The 25,623-nt window shown below is 39.6% G+C and overlaps 1 protein-coding gene across 3 annotated transcripts; it reads left to right on the top strand.

Annotated features, from left to right (window-relative positions):
• Window positions 1–791: 791 nt before the first annotated feature.
• Window positions 792–25,329, top strand: pcdh10a (protocadherin 10a). 3 transcript variants are annotated; one of them, XM_028017937.1, is made up of 5 exons: window positions 792–3,901; window positions 5,127–5,185; window positions 6,728–6,834; window positions 19,972–20,132; window positions 23,656–25,329. In XM_028017937.1, the coding sequence occupies exons 1-5, from the start codon at window positions 1,355–1,357 to the stop codon at window positions 23,707–23,709; spliced, it is 2,928 nt and encodes a 975-aa protein (XP_027873738.1). In that variant the 5' UTR covers window positions 792–1,354; the 3' UTR covers window positions 23,710–25,329. The 3 variants fall into 3 exon arrangements, with proteins under 3 accessions (XP_027873738.1, XP_027873737.1, XP_027873736.1); XM_028017936.1 differs by having other exon boundaries at window positions 19,972–20,355; XM_028017935.1 differs by lacking the exon at window positions 23,656–25,329 and having other exon boundaries at window positions 19,972–20,726.
• The last annotated feature ends 294 nt before the right edge of the window (window positions 25,330–25,623 follow it).

Below are 25,623 nucleotides of genomic sequence, written 5' to 3'. Positions count from 1 at the left end.
GGTCCTGCAGTGATAACATCTTGAGATTTGACTTTAGAGTATTTCATTCATGCTCTTTATAAGGGGCCAAATGGACACTCGTCTAAAAGAGTCGGAAAGAGAGAAGGATGGTTGTTAGAATAATTATCTAAGTTCATTTACTTGTGAGTTTATTTGAAAGGTTATGTTTTCATATTATTATTTGATGTTACTTGACTTCTTTTCAAAATAAACCTATCAATGGTCACATTGCACAGTGAGCTATTGCGTCACGGACTGTCTTTACTTGCGCAGGCATTTTTACATGTTTGGCTGTGCCTGGGGATTCTTATTGCGCTCTGACTCATGTGTTTGTATCAAAGCAGCACTTTGATATCAAACAGCGGGATGATTCGTCAAGGGCAAACTCTATCTTTATCCGGTCTGACAAACTGATAACTCTTTGTATAATAGGAAGAGAGAGAAAACATCCGTCTGACACCTAAAATTATATATATATATATATATATATATATATATATATAAATGTTTTAGTAATAAACTCTGATATCAAACTTAACTAATTTACTGGGTGCGGAACACTTTTGATTCCCCTGCCACAACCGTGACTGCGCCTGGAGATGAGAGTGGAAGAGAGGAGAGGAAAAGAGAGGAAAGAGGAGCGCAGCGGCTCTTTAACTGGTTTTGTTATGATGGCCCGGCGTGCGCTCTAGCTGGCATCGCAGAGCCCCAATCAGGTGCCATTACACCCGATGTTTGAAGAATATCATTGGCTGCTGGGGAAAGGAGCTGTGCGCAAAACCAACCCCGCCGCTCACACTCGGCTTCCAGAAGCAGAGATGAGAGCATCATCCGCTTTGAGCGCTAAGGCGCAGTGATTAAATCCTCACAGAGAAAGTCTCATTGTTCGTGCATTTAAAAAAAAATCTAACCTCTTTATTTATTTACTTTTTTTTTTTTTTACAATATTTTTCAACACAAGGATTTAAAAAGTTTTTATGTTCTTTTTTCCTGACTTTTCAGTGAAGGGGGGAGTTCGTTCTGCGCACAAGGAATGTTGGCTGAAGCTTGCGACTGTGTGCGCTGATACCAAAAACTCAGACCGGGTGCAGAATTGATTAAAACTAGGAAGCTCGGATCAAATGGCTGCACTTCTCAAAGCAGAAACGACTAAATGTTCCACTGACCCGAGGCAGAGGAGGGGATTTTTAGACTCGGACAGCCTTGTTGCAGCTTGTTTTGCTGTTTTTTTCCTGCCAGGGAAGATTGGAAATGCACATATCTTGTAGGAAAAAGGAATAACACTTTTTTTTCCCCAGTTTTTTCCCCCTTTTTTTCCCCTGCATTGATATTCACTTGGAGAGTGAGAGGGGAGATGATTTGGTCAATACTTCTGCTCTCCATTCTGAATGGAGCTCTATGTCAGCTGCACTACTCCGTGCCAGAAGAGCAAGAGCCTGGCACCGTAGTTGGGAATATCGCAGAAGATCTAGGTTTGGACATTACCAAACTTTCCGCTCGCCGGTTCCAGACGGTGCCAAGTTCGCGGACACCTTATCTGGAGGTGAACTTGGAGAACGGCGCTCTGGTTGTGAAAGAGAAAATAGATAGGGAAGAAATCTGCAAGCAGACCATCCCGTGCTTGCTGCATCTGGAGGTGTTTTTGGAGAATCCGCTGGAGCTGTTCCGAGTCGAGATCGAGGTGATGGATGTCAACGACAATCCGCCCAGTTTTCCGGAGCCGGACATTTTCGTGGAAATATCTGAGAGTGCCATACCCGGGACTCGTTTCCCCGTGGAGAACGCCTTCGACCCCGACGTTGGCACCAACGCGCTCAGCACGTATGCTATAACCAACAATAACTATTTTTCCCTCGACGTGCAGACGCAGAGCGACGGGACCAAATTCGCGGAGTTGGTGCTGGAGAAGCCGCTGGACAGAGAGCAGCAGGCGGTCCATCGCTATGTGCTGACGGCTGTGGACGGGGGCGTCCCGCAGCGGACCGGAACGGCTTTGTTGGTAGTTAAAGTTCTGGACTCTAATGACAACGCTCCCACGTTCGATGAGTCCGTGTACACGATTAACCTGCGGGAAAACTCACCCGTGGGGACTCTAGTCATCCAGCTAAACGCCACGGATGTAGACGAGGGACTAAACGGAGAAATAATTTATTCCTTTAGCAGCCACAATACCCCACGGATAAAAGACTTGTTCAACATCGACGAAAGAACGGGCAGGATAGAAGTGTCCGGCGAGGTGGACTACGAAGAGAGCAACACGCACCAGATCAACGTCCAGGCGAAAGATCTGGGGGCTAACGCCGTCCCTGCGCACTGCAAAGTGCTGGTCAAACTTGTGGACGTGAATGACAACACACCGGAGATCAGCTTCAGCACCGTAACTGAGTCTGTGAGCGAGCAGCACGCTCCGGGCACCGTTATTGCCCTTTTCAGTGTTTCGGACAGAGACTCTGGTGAGAATGGTCAGATGAGCTGTGAGATCATGGGCGACGTCCCCTTCAAGTTGAAGTCGTCGTTTAAAAATTACTACACCATCGTAACGGACGGCTCGCTTGACAGGGAGAACACGGACTCATACACCATCACAGTCGTGGCCACAGACAAAGGTCAGCCCTCGCTGGCCACCAGCAAATCAATTAAGGTGCACGTCTCTGACGAGAACGACAACGCGCCCCGCTTTACGCAGGCTGTTTATGATGTTTATGTGAATGAGAACAATGTGCCTGGCGCTTTCATTCACGCAGTGACCGCCTTGGACCCCGATATAGGACAGAATTCTTTAATAACCTACTCCATATTGGAGTGTGACATCCAGGGAATGTCTGTTGACACTTATGTCTCCATAAACCAAGACACCGGCTACCTTTACGCGCTGCGCTCTTTCGATTATGAGCAGCTGAAAGAGTTCAGCTTCATGGTCCAGGCTAAGGACTCAGGTGCTGTCGAGTTGTTCTCCAATGCCACCGTTAACGTGATCATAGTCGACCAAAATGACAACGCTCCCAGCGTTATAGCCCCTTTAGGTAAAAACGGCACGGCTAAAGAACACTTGCCGCGTTCTGCGGAGCCTGGATACCTGGTGACGCGCATCGTGGCCATGGACGCAGATGATGGCGAAAACGCACGGCTGTCCTACAGCATCCTGCGGGGTAATGAGATGGGAATGTTTCGCATGGACTGGAGGACCGGAGAGCTGAGAACGGCGCGCAGGATCTCCCCCAAGCGGGACCCACAGGGCTTTTACGATCTGCTGATAGAGGTGAGGGACCACGGGCAGCCTCCTCTCTCCTCTTCCGCCAGTGTGAGCGTAATACTAGTGGACAGCGTGGTGGAGGGCCGCAGTGGGGACCGCGGCTCGGCCTCCAAGGCTAAAGAGACTTCTCTTGATCTCACCCTGATTCTCATCATCGCCCTGGGCTCCGTGTCCTTTATATTCCTTCTGGCCATGATAGTGCTGGCCGTGCGCTGTCAAAAGGACAAGAAGCTCAATCTGTACACGTGCCTGCTGGCCGGCGACTGCTGCCTGTGCTGTGGCTCCTGCTGCAGCAGGCAGAGCCGCGGTAGGAAGCAGAAGAAACTGAGTAAATCCGACATCATGCTGGTTCAGAGCACCAACGTGACCACGGGAGTTGGGCCCGTTGGACAGGTGCCAGTGGAGGAGTCTGGGGTGGGGAGCGTGGGAGGCGGGTTTGGCTCCCACCACCACCAAAACCAGAACTCCTATTGCTACCAGGTGTGCCTGACACCGGAGTCTGCCAAGACGGATCTGATGTTCCTTAAGCCGTGCAGCCCCTCCCGCAGCAACGACGCTGATCACACCAACCCCTGCGGGGCAATAGTGACCGGCTACAGTGATCAGCAACCGGACATTATATCTAACGGCAGCATTCTATCCAGTGAGGTAAGACAGCAGACACAGTGACCTCAGAATCAACCTAACGCTCATCCGTAAAATGTATTAAGTGTGGAAAACCGCATTTTTCACGGGCTAACCTTCCCAACTGCCTTTGCTTTCGGTTAAAGTGCCAGATCACGCAAAGTAAAAGTCTTTGAAAAAGGGTTCTGCAATTGACTTGGCTACTGTGCTCAGTGGCCTTTAATCATTGTTATGTGTAATGGTGATTGGACATGTCAGTTGTTAAGTTTCAAGTGGTATTTTATTATCCAATAGACTTTTGTAGTATCAGGTTTAATACACTGCACTAAAAAGACTCGAATTTTAACTTATGACAACAACACATATAGAATAATCTGTGTTATTTTTTATGATCATTTTCTTTCTTGACAATATTAAAGTGTAGATTTAGACATGGTTTTTCATTTCTTATCCTAAGTACAATCAATGAGCGCATGTGAAGCTAGTTATTTTGTGCAGCATTACAACAATTAGCCGGAATAATGCAACAGGAAGGTATTGCTGGGGAATCCAGTCTGATGCAGAAACGGAGACAAGCTCAGGCTGGGCCAGGGGCGTATCCAGAAAGGGCAGGCCAGACGGGAACCACAAATATTCGGGTGGGCACATTGGAAATCAGAACCCATAACAGTGTGAGTTTTGCTTTGGTATTTTGCTATACGACTACTATAATAAGTTTTGGGTGAATTGTTATGTGAATTCAGACACTTATAAGCTTATAATTTCTTATCTAACATTAATGTATAAAAGTTGTTATGCATATCAGGCTTTATGACCCCCAAGAGTGGCACCACTTGTGCATTTTGCTCATGGTTCTGAAGAGAGTTGGTGGCTTTTTTTGTTGATTGCTTGGCTCTCGTTGAGCCAGACCAGCCAGTCACATCCCTAGTCCTCTGTGTGTTAAGTATTCCGCGCACGACACAGCACGGCAGCACCGTGAACAAAGGTTGTTCAGTTTCAGCATCAGGCGTCTCAATCATTTACGCCTCCCTAATATACTCCCCCCACCACAACCCTTGCTCTCATCTCCTCTTGCCGACTCTCACCAAGTGAATGCACACATAATCAGTAACCCACGTCGCTCCACCAGAGCTTCTCCTGACTCAGTTTCACATTCTATCTTTATAGTCTTAATCTATGATTATGCATTTGAATCATCTGCCTGTTTGCATCGGTTGTGATCACATCTGTGTTTCTGTTGGCTTTCCAGACAAAACATCAACGAGCAGAACTCAGCTATCTGGTGGACAGACCCAGGCGTGTCAACAGGTAGTGGAAAACACACGATGTGATGCATGCATATACATTCATCCCATTTCATGTTGGCCTAGTCACCACCACAATGTCTTGTAATCCACCATCACAAGGCATTCAACAGGCTCTCATTGATCCACAATCCCTTCATGAGACTGAAGTCAGTATCCAATTTGAACTTTCCAAATGCAGCACTTGGCTTAAGGGCTATTTCGCTACATTTTATTGAGTCTACTCTAGTTAAAAAAAAAAACAAAAAAAAAAACAAACTACCCATGTTAGAACTGAACAATATTATAATAAGTTCTCTGCATATTCTATTTGTCTTTGTTTCAGTATTTAAATAATTCATAGCAATTTTGAGAGGATTTCTTGTTTCAGAGCATCTTACATCGGACTCAGCTTAAAAACTACACTACCTACAGTGGTCAAAGTTCAGCAAAATTACTTTATATAAAGGACAGCTTTTGTAAAATACTATTTGTGAACTGTGAACCATTTTTTAACTTTGTAAACAAAAAAGGGTTGTTTTATCTCTTTTTTTCTGCCTGGATGCCATTTTACATGGGGTCCATCTTAAAAACTCCACCACCCAAACAAAATTATTTCCCAACCTTTCATGATTTTTGAAACCTTTATTAAGGTTGTGAAAACAATAAGGTATAATTTAAAATCTTTATCAAGATCATTTTTTGAATGAAGTGACATTTAATAAGCTGCAAATGGGATGCTAACTTGTTTGGCGTAGTCTCTTTCTAAATCTATTAAATGAACCAGAGCCAGCCTAAAGTATAAGTAAACAAAGAAGCTGCTTAAGGCCTGTAAAGCCTACAGGGGACACCCAGGAGTACCAGAGCATACACGCACACACACATACACAATATATATATACTGCTCAAAAAAATAAAGGGAACACTTTAAGTGTGAAACACCTGTTTAAGTGTTCCCTTTATTTTTTTGAGCAGTGTATATAAATATCAACAACAAAATTATTTTGTTGTTGAAAAGGTTAATGTCTTCAAAGTGGCATAACTGAAACTGTTATAACAGTAGCTATGTTAAATGCATAATGTATAAGATTTAAACATGGACTATATGTCTGTATATAAAGAGAATATTGTTTGGATTTGGTGACTGAGGATACTTGGACAGGTCCCAAATCAAGTTCTGCTTAGGGCCCCTTACAGCCTCGGACCAGCTCTAACATGAGCACTACACCCATCAGTATCCACATTGTTAATTGCGGTTTTAAGAGCCTGCACTGTTCCCAACATATCCATAACGTTCATCTTCAATTTGGCATGAGTCCCATAACTGACACAGCGGCGTCTATTAAAGCTCTAATGCTGGATTTCATTACTTGCCATGTGTAACATCCAATTTAGGCTCTTGATGGCTACCGTGACCGCATTAACGTGGTCTTGACTTCTGATTCTTCCTCTCTGTCTCTTTGCCCTCTCATTTAATCCTCCTCCACACTCTGTGTCTTTTGCCTCACAACCATATTCATTCTTCCTCTGTCTGTGCTCCCCCTTCCCTCTCTGGACCTCTTTGTAGTTCTGCATTTCAAGAGGCAGACATTGTCAGTTCTAAAGACAGTGGTCACGGCGACAGTGAACAGGGCGACAGCGACCACGACGCAACAAACCGGGGTCACTCAGCCGGTGAGTTTATCCACATCTCATAATAATTACTCCGCCATTTCTGCTCTCACAAACACGCAAACCCGTTCCCACGCCTACACACCTCCCTGATCCGTTTCAGCATTGTGAGTTTGCAATTGTGAATAGGATAATGTGAAGTTGTTGGTGCGGATCGTTGATTTTTTCATTTCCTTAATTTGCAGAATGTGCGGGTAGGCCCTGAGCTCAGAGGTTACTGGCTGGTATGAACAGGCCCCAGATGTGTTGATTGTAACTTACAGCCTTGCAAAAAGACTGGCAAAAAGAGTATCAGTGGAAATCTCTTCCCTCTGGCATTTGCTTCTTCAGCAGTGTGGTGCTGAAAGGACAGTGACTTGCAGTGAGGCTGTGTGGGGCCCACAGAGCTTTAGTTGCACAAATCAATAGGCTCAGTCAAGAGAAAATGAACCGCATGAAAGCTGAATTGATGTAATGAGAAGCATTTCAATCAACCCTAGAGTCAATATGTTGTACAAATGCTAAGCAACTTACCCTTCCCAACGTGCCTCCAGAGTTACCATGGCTCTTCTGGCTACTTCTCTGATTAATGCTTTTGGTGGACCACCATGTCGTTGTAGGCTTGCAATTGTATCCACTTGTCTTTTTTTGCATCCTCTAAAAACTGCTCTGCACGATATTCAGAGCTTGGGGTATTGTTTTATAATTAATAAAATGATTTCAGAGGAGAGCCTGTTGCAATAGATTTTACTAAGGGTTGCCACCGTAAGAAAGACTGATAACAAAAGCACTTTTTTTTCACAATACTTTTAAAATATATATAGCTTTTCTTACGTGTGTTTTATTTGACCTCAGAGACCTTTAGTCTAGATTCAGCTGTTCAGGCACACTTATTTATTTTACACCCTTTTCTTTTTTGATTTACCAGATTTTTGTATGTTCAGCATAAGTTTAATAAAGCCAAAATGTTAGAATTAGCTTACAGATCCCCATCTATGTTCTCACTTCGGGTTCATTTGCAGACCCTCATTCCTTATCTGCCCTTACAGCATGATAGATTCTTCTTCTTTCCAAAGAAGGTTAGCGGATCTTATCTTAAGTCTCTCTTCATTCTCTCTCAAACTCTACTTAGTTAGTACCTGTTTATTGATCATGCTAGAGTCAGACAAAAAAGTGGAGCAATACAAAATCTAATTTCATATTGAACTGCCCTTTCTTTGTAAGGGAATGCTCCATGTGACGCATGTAAGACCCTTGTCTAGACCACAGCTTGCCAAATATCGTAGCGGTGCAGGGAATACAAATAGAGAGGAGATCCAATAGGTGTTGTTGGGTAGTGAATGGGCCTCTCATTAGGCTCTGCAGTGTTTGACATTATTAATGAACTGAGCCTAAATAAAGAGTGGGTATACTGCACTGGTGTCACTCCCTGCCCTCGCTCATAAAACAGGTTGGGAAGGTCAAACTATGCGCAACTGAAATGCAGCATTGGAAGAAATCCAAGTCTCCCTTCTTTTTTTGTAGGAGCTCATTGCTTAGTGAAATAGATGTAGGGGCTAATGTTTAAACATATGTATTTTTTGTGTGTTTAAAGATATTACATGTGATAAACTGTTTTTGCATAGGCTAAGGAACAAAAGAAAGTGAGGATATAACAGGGAGAATATCCAATATACATCTTAACATGTCATTCTAGCACATAGTCTCCAACTTTAGGAAGAACTCAGCCCTGTCATGATTTTTCAAGACATGCCTGAGACTGTAGTATAACACTTATTTTAGGTGGAAAATTGTCTTGAATTCCAATTTGCTAGCGTTTGGAGCACAGTGACAGGCATTATACTTCTGAACCAATGACATGTTTCTTCAGCCTTTTTCTTTCTTTTTTGGCTCAGTGCTTTGCTCATTTGGCACACGCAGGGGAGTATACACAGTTGGTGCTTCGACTGTGTATTTCATACAAGGGAAACTAACATTTGTTCCTCATGTTGGATTTAGAAGAGAACAGCTTACCACTCGACGGGAGGTAATACCACACGACTGGTATTTTGGAAAGACGGACACTTGAGTTTCACACACTTCTGTAAACAAAACCAGGCACTGTATGTTTGTCTGTGTGGGTGTAAAGGTATAGCACTGTCTGATTTGAGGTGTAGGAGTGTGCCTGATACCTAAATGTAACCTGAGTGTTTGTGTGCTTGTATGTGTTATGTCTAAAGAAAGCAAGTCTATGTGATAATGTCTGTATTGCAACGGCACTCTCCTTTGAAATGGTGCTCCGAAAGGGCCTGAATGTATTAAGTGTAAGAGGAGAGAGTGGAAGGTGCTGCTTGGAACTGTGCCTAGTATGGACAGTATTTCCATAACACAGACACTCAGTTGTCTCAGAGTAATTTATTAACAGAAAGCAATGGGAATGTTGATTTTCTCAGAGGGTTTATAACATATAGTATTTTGCAAAACTATACATGTCTCCTAAACTTTTCCATAATTATTCTAGTTATAATTGCAAATGTCATTGTATTTTGACTTGTATCTGTCACATGAACCAATACTTTATAGTAGCACCTGTCACTGTAATAACAGCTTCAAGCCTGTTGGTGTAGGTCTCGACCAGTTTATAAAATAATAGGCAAAATATTTCAATTTTAATAAATACATTTTGGATTATAATGAATAATTTCTTAACTTAATAGAAAGTGGAGTGTCTTGATTTTCACCCAACCAATAAAGATTGAGATGCAGTTACATTTAAAATGTCATATTGGTTTTAAACCAGGAGTTTTACACTTTTGTAAATCATGCAGCATAATTGCATATAAAATAGGCTTCTTCTATGTTTTCCAAGTAGCCAGAAAGGCTACTTCTATAATGTATTAGTTCTATATTCAGAGTTGTTAAACCTCTATCTGTGTCGCTCTTTACAGCCAGTACATTTTGGGTTTTTTACATCTGATTGACTGAGAGTATTTCTTGAACTCTTTCCCCCTGTCTACACAAAAAGCAATGTAAAAAGAGAAACAAAATTTTAGAATTTTAAAAGCGTGTTCCGCTCTTTTGTTGTGTTTCTCTTACTTTGTTGGTATGTCTGATTCCAACTTTGATATTCTCTGGCTTTAGATTTTAAATGTTGGTCCTCTGTTGTAACAGTCGTCTATCAAGTTTATTTTTAAAAGCAGAGTTCACCGTACATATAGTTGTCTTATCCTCAACTGTTGAATGACTTAACACCTGTCAATAAATAGCTTCCCACTACCAGCAAAACACGAGGAAAGGCAAATCACGTAGCTGGCAAATCATTATGGGCTGCATTCAATTACACTAGTGAAGATGACATATGGATTTAAATTCCACAATGCAATTAGAATTGTTCTGTAATCTAATCTCAAAAAACAAATATTTTAATTTATTAAAATTAAAATATTTGTCCTGACAAAGTAAAGTCAGGACACTTTACTTTGTTCTGACTGTGTTCTTAAGGTAACCAAAACGCAAAAGCCAGTATAAAAGAAATTACAACTAAATTAACAAATAAGTAAGTAAAACGTACCCCATAAATAAAATAAGGAATTTTTGAAGTGACTTTTTGAGCAGGCACACTGTTTGTATGTACACATACATAAGCTCAAATGTATTCCATATGAATATATGCATGCTCTCATTCTTGGTGTGGAGGTGCATGCGCTTGTCTGACACACATATATTCTCTTCCTGGTTTTCTGTCAGGGTCTCATCCTTCATTCTGTCTCCCTCACACGTTGACTCTCTGTAACACTCCACTGATCAGTAATTCATTTCCAGATCCTTTGCATAGCAATTATCAAAGGAGGGTTACAGGCAAGGTTTCCATATGGGAACGTGCCACACATTCTCCCCTTTTGGTGCACCTTCAGAATATTTCAAATCAAGGGGGAAACCATTTCCAGTTGGCATATCATCAACTACACCTGTCGTAGCTTCCCGCTCGGCCGCTCGTCTGACACTTTAGAAAATAAGTCTCCTGATGTCGTTTTAAATCAAAGGGACACTGCCTGTGAGGCTGGTATACCTTGAAAATGTGAGCAAATGGCTTTTCTGAAAGCTGGTGTCTGGAGCGAGGCACCGCTGCATCAGGAGCCAGAGCAGTATTGATTGAGCGCCACACCTTTTACTTCTCCACCCTGCTTTTTCCAAAATTAGGCACCGTTTTCTCTCATCCTGTGTCTAGAAAAAGATAGCAAAGTGAGCAGGCAAAACAGAAAAATAGCTGGCAGATAAAACCGGATAAAGAATTAAGGTGGGAGAAAAAAAACAACAAAAATAGACACCTCGAAATGTTCAATCAGCTGTGGAAGGCTGTGAGACGGGAAGGAGACTGGAAACGATCATTATCATGACGTTTGTTTTGGTGCGAACAACAGCCGTGACAAATGGTACAATTAAATCACTGTGGTAACGGTGTATTAGATGGCTGATTATGAATTAGTGGTGTGTACTGAGTTGCAGTTCCCCGTGTCACTACGCTGTCAGAGGAATTTAGCTAACAGGGCTTTGATACACCCCTTTCTTCCAGTTCTAAAATATAAAGAGAAGTTAAAGACAGAAAGTAGGCAAAGGTATAAAGATTTAAGTTAAAGTTGTGTGACTGATTAAAAAAAATGTAATTCGTAGCATTTAGAAAGTTGAAAAGCTCTAATTGTTAAGAAGAAATCAAGAGAGTTGTGAGATGATGAATGGATCCAAAATGTCTTATAACAGGAATAATGTTTCCAAACAATGAAATCTTTATTAATGATGGAAATAATGGGTATATGAACCCTTTATGCTTGCCAAGTTGAAGCAATGTGCCTTTCAAAAACTATGCAGAGACCCTTAGTTTTCAGTTTTAAAGAGGGGAGAGGCTATTATGTAAAATAAATTGTTTTGTGCTTTATATGGTGTTATTATCTATTTCCCTCATCAAAAACATACGAGTGTTGCCTTGATTCTTCCATACATGTTTGAGAAATTCGTGAATCTCCCGTGGCAGCCATTTGTGTATGCATAAACGCTTGCTCTCACGCTTGCTGTGTGTATATTGGGATTGGTGCTGTGGAATTCCTAGTCATAAATGGGTATGTTATTTTTCTGTGACAATTTTATTTTATTTTAAATTTAAGAATTGACTGACCACCTACAAATGAAATGTCAGTGCACTCTGGTTGACCCAAGTGATCAGACTTTGTAAATATTAGACAAATTAATCAGAAAGTAAATCTCTTACCATCAGTAAAACCACCCTGCATGCTGAAATCAGTAAAGGAGCTGATGCCAAATCATAGTGCGGCATGAGATTCAGACTTACTGATTGACTGGCATGTGATCTGGACTAGTGTTTTCCCAATACTCAGATAACGCAATACTGTGACTGCATTCATTGAACCACTGATATTCCACTGATATGTGGGTGTGCGCTTGTCAGACTTTGCAGGACAATAAATTGTCCCAGAAATTACTGTGATAAATTATAATATTGTCGTTTTGAGACCTGTTTTCAACTAATATAATGATAATGGCATAGTAATGAAAGTACATTCTCTCTAAGATCAATAAATTAATTTTAACACTGGAATTGGAAGACATTTTAAATACACAAAATAAATAAGCAAACCAAAAACAAATAAAATGGATTATGAAGTCTCTGTAAACAACCTTGCCCTTTAAAATAAGTTATTTATTAGGCTCAGACAGTGAAAATACTGCCAGTTAGGACTTTTGTGAAAAAAGTGTAAACTTACAACTATGTATTGGGCATCTATCAAAATGCTAGCATTTTCAATTAGATTATAGAGCAGCATCTTTTAGTAATTAACCAAACTGTCTTAGTGTGCATCATTTTGCTGTGGCCATTTTGAATGTTGTTTATTAACTAAACATCCTGATGATGGTAGACTGTCAGGAAGACAGAAAGAACCCGCTGGTTGTAGTTTGTTTTTTTAAGCTATGTGCGTATGTGTGTGTCGCGGGGGTGTGTGGGGGTGTGTAGGGGTGTGTATGTATTAAAACATCTTGTTGAGGGTAAGGATGATAAAAGGCTTCCCATGTACCCAAGTTATATAGGTATATATATATATACCTTAATATATAGACAATTAAGATTGTTAAAATCGTCATAGAATTTAATTTGTTACTTTTGGGTTTACAGGGTTTATGACCTTGTGTTTGCTGTTATTTGGGTTATGGAGCCTTTTAGGAAACAGGAAACAAACGTTGGAACGACTTTTCTTGTGAAGTGCGTCAAGAAGAAACTTGTTGTGAATTTGAACAAAATATAAATAAACTGAATTGAACTTAATTGTATTAAACCAAGCAAATCCTATATCACTGCACACCAGCTTGCTGCATTTATTGAGGAGTGCTATAAAGAACACAAAGCATGTATCAATAATCAATGGGCATCCTGAGCGTTTTGCTCTAACAGTATAAAAGAGGAAATATTAATCAAACTGACACTTGTACGGAAGCTGCTCTCCTGGCTCTCCCTTTGGCTCAGATACTGGGATGCAGACAGTAAAAATTATAGCTGGGAACCATTTATCTGGCTGTCATTAGTAGATATAGTGGAGGCCATCTTGGTGTGTTTTGGTCCACGGAGGTTTCTGGTTTACTCATTACAGTTTTGCTGGCCAGACTTCACCAGGAAGTTGTGCTACTCCTTTGTTGTTGTAAAATGGTCATGTCTTGCATCAGAATCCTTTCTGAAGCTGTGGAAAACAAGATGAAAAGCAGAGACAGGGACAAAAGACAAACTCTAACATGGGGGTAACTTAGGTGGGGATGAGGGAAAGAGATTAAAAGGGTGAAAAAGGAAATGAGTAGTGAAAATTAAATATGCCAGAAAATGAGACAGAGGATGTAAGAAAAGACGCAGATGGACTGATACAGTTGCAGGAAGAAACAAACACAAACTGGGTGCTTGTAAAATAAAAAGATATGTACAATATACCCACAAAGTGAATATCAAGATGGAGTTGATTTTTTTTTTTCTCCCTGAAATTTGTTTTCCCCTCATTTCCTCGATCCAAGTCGTTGGAGGTATGATCAGACGACGCAATTAGTCAAATGGCACCGACATGGGATTTTAGAAACATGCAGAGATGTAATGTAGAAAATAAGCAAGTGGGGGAAAAAAACGAAGTGCTGATTGCTTATTAACACACAGATTGTGTTTATAATGTGTGGTTTCGTTTGCGCCTTCTCTTCGGAGATCGTGTGCATGTGGGGGTGGGCGTGCGTGTGTGTGCGTGTGTGTAAAAAGGGAACAAGCATGTGCTCTTCCTGCCTGTTGAGGTCACGATGAGAAGAGACTGCTGGCAGGGCCTGTCATTGCTAGTCACTGTTTTGGTTGTTGTTTTTCTTCCTGCCCGAGGAGGAAAAGGTGCATCATGGGGATCAACAGCCACTCGGTTTCATGTGAGCACAGCCTGTCTATCTGTTTACTCATGTATATTTACATATCCTCACGTTTAGGAAGTACTTTTCATGCAAGTGGGAGTTGGCTGCCAAACCTAGGTGTTAATAATATTTATTTTTAAGTTTCTCTGAGTAGATTGGGAGCTTTGATGTGACATTTTCTAAGTTTGATAAAGAGTTGGCACTGATAGATGCAGAATAAATTTACAAATAAATGTGACTGTAAAATATACTCATTCAGATGTGGCTTGTGTACGGTGCCCTGGGCAAGCCCTTCCTTCTGCTGTCACACACACACAACACTGCCTCTCAGAAAAAATAGAAAGAATAAATAAAATAAAAAAAATTACATTTGTTATAAGAATTACCAATGATAATCAACTGATAAGAATTATTCCATACAGGTAGCTAGACATAGATTTAAACAACATTAATAATCTAAACAACATTTTGTAATGTTGTAACTTGTCTAAATTTTTTAGGTGCCCAAGGCTCAAGAAATTCTTGGAAAGTATCTCTTTTTTTAATGTTTTCACAAAACAAAATCTCTAATTTAGAGAATATTTGTTCAGTGAAGAATTTTCTAGTTTAGGTTTATCAAGTCTAAACACAGAGTCAAATGGAGTGTAGACTCCCAAAATGATGCCATTTATGCTTACAGTTTAGTCCTGAATCATAAGCTGGGAACTATTGTGTCTTTCTTTATAGTGATGAAAAGAGCAGTAAAGGTTTTAGCAACAGCTTTGTCACGTCCAGGTGCAAGTGTTCCTGCCTTCTCCAGAGTTGCCTGGGCCTTTGTTAGTTTTGCACCTGTGCTTTAGTCCTTCTGCTGATTTGTTTCCAAATTTAGAAGAACACACACATTGCAGGTTCCAGAAAACCTTGGCAGCACAATAGCGAAGAGATGACAGGAGGACCCGAGGTCAGTGTCCTCTATGTCAGGAGAGTGCATGCATTTGTGGGAAGTCTATAAAAAAGGCTAAAGGCCAGCAGCTTGATGGGCATTATAGAAATGCAATGATTTATATGCATCCAACCTTTAAAGATGCTATAAATATACATCAGCATAAAAGGTGAATTAGAGTGTATGTTGAAGGAAATGGCTCTCAAAAACATAGCTGGCATTTACAAAAGCTGCCCAGAACAGCATTAACTGTGCTGATCCTCTTGGAGTTGTAGAGATATCTTCATATATATTCTCCACGTTTTCAGCCACCCTTCTTGCTTCTACTGAGTGGCTTTTCTTGTGTGCTAGGTCGGGATGAAAACTAACTCACCCTTTGGCAGCAAAGGTCCTGTTTGGGCTCATTGTGTGGAACTCTTGGATGGGAGAAGGGTATAAAATCTGAATATGTATGAGATGTCTTAAAAAAAGTGAAAAATAAAATGCAACATGTTCAGTAGAAAAGAGAGGAAAGCAACTGCCAACTATGTATGAGAGATTTTGAACATCTCCTCTTTTTCATTCATGTTTACTCAAGTAAATAATAGTATTGTAGATGCAGGTCGTAGGTTCAAAGAGTTCTCCCTGAATCTTGTGATGAAATAAGGAAGGTATGTCTTTACATCTACAAGCCCCTAAGTTTTTTCTAATTTCTTAACCATTTTAAAACTGTTACAGGCAAAAGTCCAATATTTACAATGCATTTCAAAAGTATTCACACCCTCTGAAACATTTTTTATGTTTTGTCATGTTACTTAATTTTTATTAGATTTAATGTAGTACTGCAAAACAAATTATTGCATGATTATAAAGAACAAGAAAAAACATTTTCACAAAGCATGCACCGTGATGACATGGTTTAGATCAGTGGTGCTCAACTTCAGTCCTCATTGGCTGAAGTTGGCTGGTGTCCTACAAGTCTGAGTTATGTCCAAGATAAAACACAGCTCTCTCACATTTGAAACTTCTCAACATGTCAGCTGTGAATGCAGATGCCTGCTAATGAACCATTTATTTAATTCAGGCATATTGAATTAGGATATGGGGTACAATGGGATGCATTTATGTTCATGTAACTTACAAGAAGAGGCTGAGAGGAAACAGTTTGTTCTATCAGCATTTACATAGTCTCTGACTCAAAGCACATTAACAGTTTTCAAGCAATGACTGCACCACCAACCAGTATCAACATATGTGATCAACCCATTGTCAGTGATTTAGGGTGATGGCGGTAGGAGTTCATCCTGCAATCAGCAGGTTGGTTGTTATGATCCCAGTTCTGTTCACCTCTTTTGTCGAGTTCTTAGGCAAAACACTTCATCTACCTTGTCTGCTGGTGGCGGTGATAAAGTCTTGGTGGCATCGGTGCCCTGTCATACTGGTCCTGGGCAGTTGTGACTACTATCCAGTAGCTTGCCACCATTAGCGCGTGAATGTGTATGTGAATGGGTGAATGACCGAATGTAGTGTGACTCTGGAATTGATAAACACGTACAAGTACGGGTACATTGACCATTTACCAGGACTGCACACCAGCCCACCAGAGAATGCCCCAGTGCTCCCGATTAGCCAATCCGGGCCTGTTTAAGGCAACAACATGTCACAATGGACCAGCCATTCTAGACTTAGATACATCTGAGATTCTGTGGCAAGTCTTGACAATTGTTTACAACCACAAAGCAATATGATTGAGCTTGATACCTGGAAAAACTTTCAGTTGTATTTGCAGCAATTAAGTGTTGACATGGGTTAGGGGACTGAATTCCCCTTCAGGTCCCTCTTTAGATTATTTGTCAGAAAAATGAAAACCATGTATTCTTTTCTTTCCGCCTGCTTTGTGTTTGTCTATCCTATAAAATACCAATGAAATACTCTGAAGTTTGTGGTTATAATGTGAAAAAAGATGGAAGGTAATCATTTCATTTTGGGCACTGTAAAAAGTTTTTTTCAAAGAGGAAACCTACAGATATGTGGAAAATATGTGCACAAGATAGGGTAGAACTACTGAAAAATGCACATGTTGTGAGATATTTTTAACATTCTTTCATTTAAATCAATGTCTTTCATTGCTCTGCCCGCCTCTTTAACCCCTCTTTGGTCTCCATCTGTTTTGATCTGACCATCACTCTATCCATCTGTGACTGCGCAGGTCTTCCTGATGGTTCCTGCTGTGTTGTCGCCTTTTTCCCGCCTGTCGTTGCTGTCTGTGAAATCGATAGCACCCGGAGCCTGTTTGGCCCTCGCTGCCTGTGAGCCGTGTGTCTGCACTGGCTCTATGTCCACTGTGCAGTCTTGTTGCCTTTCTTGCACTCCGTGGGGGCCTCAATTAGTTGCCACATTAGATTCACACCATGCACACAAACACAGAAAACAGAATCAGTCACAGTGGCAGTTCTTTGACAATGTAATGGAAGATAAAAGTGTTGGGGAGTTGCTGAAAGAGTTTTAAAATTAGAATGATCTAATGGATGTCACCAAGAGTTAAATCAAAGTTAATATGTTCATTGGTTTTGTTTTGTAAAGATATTCCTTTTTGAATTTTTTAAAATTTGGTTTCGGTCTACTTCTGTCTTTAACATTTAAGTCTGTGCTTGGATTCAAAAAGGTGAAACTACTTTTGATTACTGAATTTGTTAATTGATCTATAAATGAGATAAAAATGTTTTTACCCATTTGCTGATCAATATCTGCAGATATATGTACATTAGATATAGTCTTAGAAGCAAAATATGCAGTCCAGCAAGTTTCCGAAGAGTTTGCGGTAAAAGTTGAATGAGTTTATTGTTTTGAGGGCATGATGGACAACTCCACACTGTCTTAGTTTGAAGCTTGTTAAATCGCCATCAGACAGAAGGGGCATGTCTGAAATACATAGACAAGCAGAGCAGTAGCATCGAATCTGAAATAAGAAACAAAAGTAAAAAATGATTCAATGTGCACAATCAACCTTAAGCCTGCCTTAAAATTTGCCCATGTTTCTTTCACTCTAAGTTTTAATCTGCTTTCTTAATGGGCACATTTTTAGAATGGGGAGTCCAGAGTTCTTGTCTTTATCATCACCAACTTATTCAGTTATAATTGGTTATCAGTCAAGTATTTAAAAAAAAAAATGCTTATAACCATGGCTTGCCAATGATTGCTGGAGAGAGGTACCATGTCCCATGTAGGGAAAATGAGATATAAACAATGGATGGATGGATGGATGATTATTTCTCAATTAGGGCTGCAAGTTGCAATTGGGCTGTATATATTGCAAAGCTATAGTCATTGGAGCAGTATTAATTTCGCAGCAGACTGTTTGGAATGCAATGAAATGGCTAATATACTTCAAATGATTTAAGTTCACACTGTGCCTGCCAATATAGTATCCAGCCTATTGGGTAGAATTTCAATGCAGTAGATTTCCACAACCCCCAAATGTTACAAATGCCCGTGATGTTAGAGGTCACAGAGAGTGCTCGAAGTACATGAGAAAAAGTTTGAGTGAGAAAAATCTTCATTTATCACAACTGATATTCATCACAGTATTTATCAGTATCATCATCAAATGGATTTTCTGATAGTGTTGTAGTGTCACAGCACTACTAGAACTGAAAAGTTGCAAAAAGTTTGATTTATACCCTTCCACGTTTAACAAACCTGAAACTTTCACCGCTGAATCAGGTTCAGTAAGATGATCACACCAATGTGGAATTGTCTTCATTTGTATCTAACTGTTGATTGACAGTATATTCTGACGTAAGCTGATGTCTGCATTAATTCTCCATTCCCATCACATAATATGGGAATCAGTATTGATGATTCCCTCATCAGCATTGTTGTGAAAAGCTGCCTACTTGTATGCTAGAGTCTCAACTAGCAAACAACTATAATCACATTTTATACCCACCTAATTTCTGGCTGTGTTGTGACAACATTTCCAGCAAGACAGAAAAAGGTGCTATTTCTTAATTCTGGTTTAATGTTTAACCATTACTTGTTTAGGTTTTAGTATTTAGATGTTTACAGATCAATTTCATGATCTGTAAACATCATGTCCAGCCATGTAGCAGACAGACTTCTGGCCATTTATGTTGGTTATTCTCTGTTTTTCAATTTGCTACTTCTCTTAATATTCTTCCCCATTCATGGCTCAGTGCTCCATTATATAATTTCAGATATTAATTTGATCATCTTTCTGCTGTTCTAATTTTTTGGCTGTAGCTTTTGTGTTTATTACAGTCAGTCATTTTCTCCAAAGATGATTGACAGAGTGGAATTAAACAACTGAGTATTTTGTTCACTTTTGTGTCACATTTTCTTACAGTGATAGTCATTTTTTAGGATTATAAAATAAGAATTCATGTTTTATCTCTTGGTGTTTCACAATCAAATGAGAGTCAGAGGATGTCAGATGGGAGGGGTGGTGCGGGTGGTGAAGTGCTTTCGTTACCTCACATCACTTTGATTGCTTATTTCTTTCTAAATGAAAGGGGTGAGGAGAAAAGCAAACAATTCTCTTCATCAATTCTGGCTTTGTCCTTTGACGAGTAAATACTGCTGCATATTTCCTGCTTTTGACACTGGTGAAGGATTGCTAACTTGTACTGCTTCTCTCAGTGTCTTCTTATCATCTCACTTTCAGTTTGGCTTTTATCCACTACCAAATATTTGCCCTCTTTAGTCTATCACCGTGTCTTATTCTTCCATCTTTTTGTTATCTTCTAAACCTCAATGCCAATTTATAAAGTTCAATCTTTATGTGTTTTGCTTCCACTTAGACTGACCTGTTTGAATGTTCTCTGCAGGTGCTGACCTGTTCTCCAACTGCACAGAGGAGTGCAAGGCCCTGGGTCACTCTGACCGCTGCTGGATGCCGTCCTTTGTGCCATCAGATGGGCGTCAAGGGCCGGACTACCGCAGCAATCTGCACGTCCCTGGCATGGACGCCACGCTACCCGACACTGAGGTACCCTGCTCCGTCAACCTATCCGACCAACTCACAATGACCTCCTCCACCGCCTCGTCCAACGATAGGTCATTCTCCACCTTTGGCAAGGACGGCCAAAGATCACAGTCACACCACAGCCTTCAAAATCACCTCCATCAGCAACAGCAGCAGTACAGCTCCAGCACGCTAGAGAGGAAAGAGTATGATAGGGGGACCCTACCGTACAAACCAACCTTTCTCTGTGAGTATCAGTATGAAACCTCACTGGGACCCTACGATTTTGGTTTGGTCCAGTATAGAAACTAAAGGAGGGGACTTTGACTATACCTCTTGATTCTGATTTGGACATTATATGCTGATTATCAACTTTTATTTCTTCTGCTTTTGAAGGTGTTCAAGAATATGGCTTCATATTTTCTTGTATTTTGTCTAAGTAGATTTTTTTTTGTAATATGATATTTTTCAAGTGTAAAATGTATTAATTGCATACCCCCTTTCTTCAAAACCTACATAAAATCCTTAACCTAACCTAACCCCTCCATAACCCTAAATACTGCCTGTAATCACAGGACTTATTTTGAAATAAATTAAAATGAAATTTGACTCATGCTATTCTGCTGTGGCCACTTTTTTTTTTCTTTTCTCCAAATTACCCATCCCTTTAAAATCCTTCCTATCTGATGCTCATATTAGTAAAGGTCAGCAACACTTGCATGAATCATGTGCAAAGCACACACTGACATACAAGATCATCTGAGTAAGTTAGAACATCATTAAAAAGGCAATTTATTTCAGTAATTCAATTCAAAGACTGAAACTCTTGATATATAGATATATTATACAGAGTAATATATTTCAAGTATTTATGTTAATTTTAATGAGTATGGTTTATAGATAATAAAAATCCTAAAGTTAGTATCTTAGGAAGTTAAGATATACTGCACATGTCCTGCACAGTATAGTATGTAGTATATGATTATAGTTCCTTTTACATTAAATATTGCATCCTTAAAGCCTGGTGTAGAGGCGATCGGGCTGTGGCTTTGCTGTGATATTAGGGAAGCCCAGGTTGCTTTAATAGTATCTTGTATCTCTCATGTTTCTTTTTACAGTACTTCAAAGATTCTGAATGGTTTGTTTGCTGGTCAGTCATGCAGTGTTACCATTGTCATTAAAGCATTTATTTGCACTCTTGGCATTGTAGACAGGCAATTGAAACCAGTCTCTCCATAAAACTTGTTAGCAGATGAAAATGTGAAGTGCTGGAGATCGTCTTGGTTGATGTTTGCACTGATCTCTAACCAGCTAAGACATAGCGTACCATCTCCAACAGATGACACTGATAACCAAATCCTCACTCACTGGGTTCTGGGTCTTATTACTCTTCCTCTTGTTTCTGGAGACTTTTCTAAATGTAAAAAATAAAAAATATATATATTTTCACCTTAAAAAAAACAAAACAGTTTTTACCACTGTAGCAAGGTTTGTAGCAAGGCCCTGCAGTCAGTGTTTTTTTGTTTGGAGCTTGCATGTTCTCTCTTTTTGTTGGAAGGTTCTCTCCATGTGTTCAGGCTTCCTCCACAATCATGCCTGCTAGGGTACTTGGGTTTTCAAAATTTTAGACGAGTGGACTTACAACCTGTCCAGGGTATTCCTTTCTTTTCACCCACTGGATCCGGGAGATGGGTACCAACCATTTGACCCAGAAAGATTAAGCCAGTATGAAAAATAAATGGATGAAAAGAGAACTTTGAACCAGTGGGTAAAATTTCAATCCCTTTTTCCCCTCTGATAAGGTGAAATCCTTCTGATGACGTCTGTAGTGTAACACGTAGAATGCAACAACTGTAGCCCATATCCTGGATATAAATATGTCTGGTTTATATATAAATATATATACTGTATATATATATACATACAGATCATCCAGAAATTTTTAAATTGTTCCAAAACTTCCCTGTTATTCGTGCAACTTTTTAAATTACACTTTTGTCTTCCGCTGACATGTTTAAATACATAACTTTTGAACCTTACCCTTCATGTAGAGGATGTCAGTAGCTGTCTGAAGGATAATTATCAAAACTAGGCCATAACAATGTCAGTATAACAGTATAGCTCTATCTTAGGTAATCTTTGTAATTAATGAGTTTCAAGTGTTGGACTGAACTACTGAAATAAAGTTTTCTGGTTTCTTGAGATGTACTTTTACTAGCAGTTAAATACTAGATGCAATTTGACTGAACACAAAGGAAAGGAAAAGGACAAAGGATATCTATCTTCACTTTTTCATCATAATTTTTGAGCATGAGCATTCTGACTTCCCTACTGAATAGCTCAAGAGGTGAAGCGCACAGCCCACGCTTCTTCTTCTTTACAAGGAGTAAGTCCGTTTTGCTCTGAAAAGAACCCAAGTGTCTATACTTGCTTACTTGTGAATCAATACCTGACATAGAGAGGGATGATGAGGAAGACTTCATACCACAAGTTCAAGATTTTCCAGCTAGAAAAGTCACAGACGCAATTTCTTTTCAACAATGTTGGAAATAAGCAGAAAATATAGTGGCTTTACTTTGCCGAGTAACATTTATTGATATACATTGGAATAAAATTTGGATTTTCATTTCCTAATAAGCTGAATGGGTTTCATAAAAGGAAAGAAAAAGGTAGATGGGCAGAACATTTCAAGCTGCCTATTCTTTCAAAGCTCCCACATTACATGAATATTCTATTAGCTCTAAGAGTAGAAAATGGATTTGATATACGCATTCAGTGGGGAAGTCATTTCCAGTCATCTCAACACCATGTTAACCACCATCATCCATGATCCTGCATGCTGGTTGTGGGCTGTCTCTCAGGTAAATGATGAGCACAATAACCTGTTTTGTCGTCTTTTTTGTGATTTAACAGAGACAAGCAATTCCTTCACTTTCACATCAGCTTGTTTATAAAGTAATTAGCATTGAGGCTCTAGTCTTTCTCACTCCGAATTAAAACTGTCTGTGTGACTGTTCATGATGTATGCTTTGCAGTGGGAAAAATTGACTCGTTTCATTCATGCTTACCTTATCTCATATCTTTTTAATCTAGAATTCTTTTAGTTTTTGAAGGCAATCTCAAGCAGAAATTCTATTAACCACAGTCCTCTTGTTTGCATTTAAAAATAGCTGTGAACGCTACTGTGGTAATCCTTTGATCATCAGGATTCACTTGTAAAAGGTTTAGTAAATGTTTAATGACCCATTTATTGATAATTAATGAAGCAATTAGAGCTCTTTGTATCTGTTACACATGCATTAAGCAGCCACACGGTTTTGACAATTTATCCTGACTGATAGATGTGTTTTCACGCCATTCCCAAATTAGCTTTACAGTAGTATATTGTAAGGACCAGCGATTAGAGTGTATTAATAACTTCACGTATTCCTTTGTGGTATGCATCCTTCTAGAGACAATATTTCTAGTTGATTGTGGCACTAAAAAGCCTGCAGGGAAAAAAAAGGTTTCATTTGTCTTAACAAGTGTGTGTTCTTTTTCTTTTCAGCCCACAAAAGGATTTGCTAGCTCATTCCACGTAGACCTGTCGGAGACAGCGTGAATTTATGTACTACACCATCAACACTGATGCTAAAGACAGTGAAACAGAACAAAAACAAACGGCAACCTGGACAGCAGCAACCTTGGCAAAACTTCATTTTCTCGGGTGGCGAACTGTAACGAAACCTTGGCGGTGGCTGCTGAGGGAGGAAAAAGGAGAAATAATTACTGAGTAGCTGTAAACCTCTTGATACCCAAGGAGCAATTCAAGGCCTTATTTCTCTCAGCAGGACTGAGACCGGCATGAAACTCTTGACCACATGAAGATTATAATGGTATAAGATTACAAAGTGAAGGAATTGAAATATCAAAGTGAGTAAGGGGGACTAATTAAATTAGAGAGGTGTTATTTCCCCCTTTGCCTGGGAGGGAGTTAGCCTCTAGAAATATGTGTGTGCCTGTTTACATCGAGAGACAATGCTTCTGTACAAACTTCAACCAATGTCACACTGAACCCTTTAGCTATTTCTACAATCACCACTAAGCCAGCTGTACAGAGACTGTTTTGGGTGGAAAAGGAGACTGACAACAAGAGACTGAGCAAGCAGATAAAGAGAGAAAAAGCGTGAAGGAGTAAGTAATGTACAGGAATTTAAAAAAAAGCAAACAAGTGCAGTACTATAGATTCTGTATCTCCGGTTTTTTGACTTGACTGTCTTTATATACCTTCTCTTTTTTGTTTCTGTTGTTCTTTCTGTGTGGTTCAAAGTGTGCAGACTCTAGAATATTCAAAATCACAGTTTTAGACAGGAACTTGTGGTCCAAAGTTGGGCTTAGTTCTCTTTCAAGCTTAGCTAGCCACTTCAGGAAGGAGATTTGGACAAATCACTGTGTTAATGTTGAATCTCATTTTTAAGTTTAGGAATAAAATACCAGAAAATGAATGTTTCACGTTTGTTTATATTTTCCAAATGCTTCTTATCGTTTCTTAAGGTCCTTCCTGAGCTGACGGCAAAGAAAGTGTAATGACCCATCACAGAGATCTGGTTCTCTTGATGCCATTGGCCTATACATAATCAATCAGACACACTCAGTGGTTTTTATCATGTGTGCAAAGTGTTTACTGTACTATTTTAAAAGCTTATAAATGAATATAAATCTATATCTATATATATATAAAACTATATATATATATACAATATACTTTTTTCTGAAAACTGTGTAACCATTGATTAGTTTTTACACTTCATTATGTCTCTCAATCTAATAATACAAAGTGCTACAAAATCAAGATGTGTATTGTTTTATTTAAAAGGAGGAGTGAATATTCTAAAAACCTTACACCAACCTATAGTTAAGTTAATGTTTTTAAACGATTGTTACTTTTCACTGTTTACGTATGCCAGGCCTTGTTGTGTGCTGCAAAGACACCATTTAAGTTGTTTTGACTTGTATTGTATTTTTCCAAGCAGAATATTTGGTGATGTACAGGATGGAAAAACTATCACAATCCAGCAAGATTTCAAAAGTTTTACAATTATATGAGTAAGACATATGCATAACACAGAAACAAGTTCCATATATAGGTGAATATGGCAAATACATGCATAAACACCCCAATAAACACACACACACATACACAGATAAAGTGGTGATAAATAAATGGTGTTATTGAAGTTTCCTTAAGTGTGTTGTGTTCATCTTGAAAATGTGTCATGTATTGTTTACCCAGTTTCCAGTCAAACTTTAAAATTCTGTTTGCAATTTATTGAACCATTATATCAATTATAACTTATATTTTATATAGACGTGCAGACGTTTGTTCTTACTTCTGTTATTTTTCTGTGTTCTTATTTTTGCAAAGACATTCAGATGTCCTGGAAAAATGTCATGGAATTTTAAGATGTAATCACCATGGCCTTGCTCTACTTTCCACATTCCCTGACCTCAATAACTTAAAAAAAAAAAAGATCCC

Source organism: Xiphophorus couchianus, chromosome 5 (genome assembly GCF_001444195.1).
Source record: "Xiphophorus couchianus chromosome 5, X_couchianus-1.0, whole genome shotgun sequence".
NCBI lineage: Eukaryota > Metazoa > Chordata > Actinopteri > Cyprinodontiformes > Poeciliidae > Xiphophorus > Xiphophorus couchianus.
Note: the sequence above shows the minus strand (reverse complement) of the source record. Positions and strands in the feature narration are given on the sequence as shown.

Coding starts and splice junctions, on each gene's coding strand:
- pcdh10a (XM_028017935.1), top strand. CDS start 1,355: ATGATTTGGTCAATACTTCTGCTCTCCATTCTGAATGGAGCTCTATGT. Junction 3,902..5,126: donor GCAGCATTCTATCCAGTGAG/GTAAGACAGCAG, acceptor TTGGCTTTCCAG/ACAAAACATCAACGAGCAGA. Junction 6,835..19,971: donor AAACCGGGGTCACTCAGCCG/GTGAGTTTATCC, acceptor TGTTCTCTGCAG/GTGCTGACCTGTTCTCCAAC.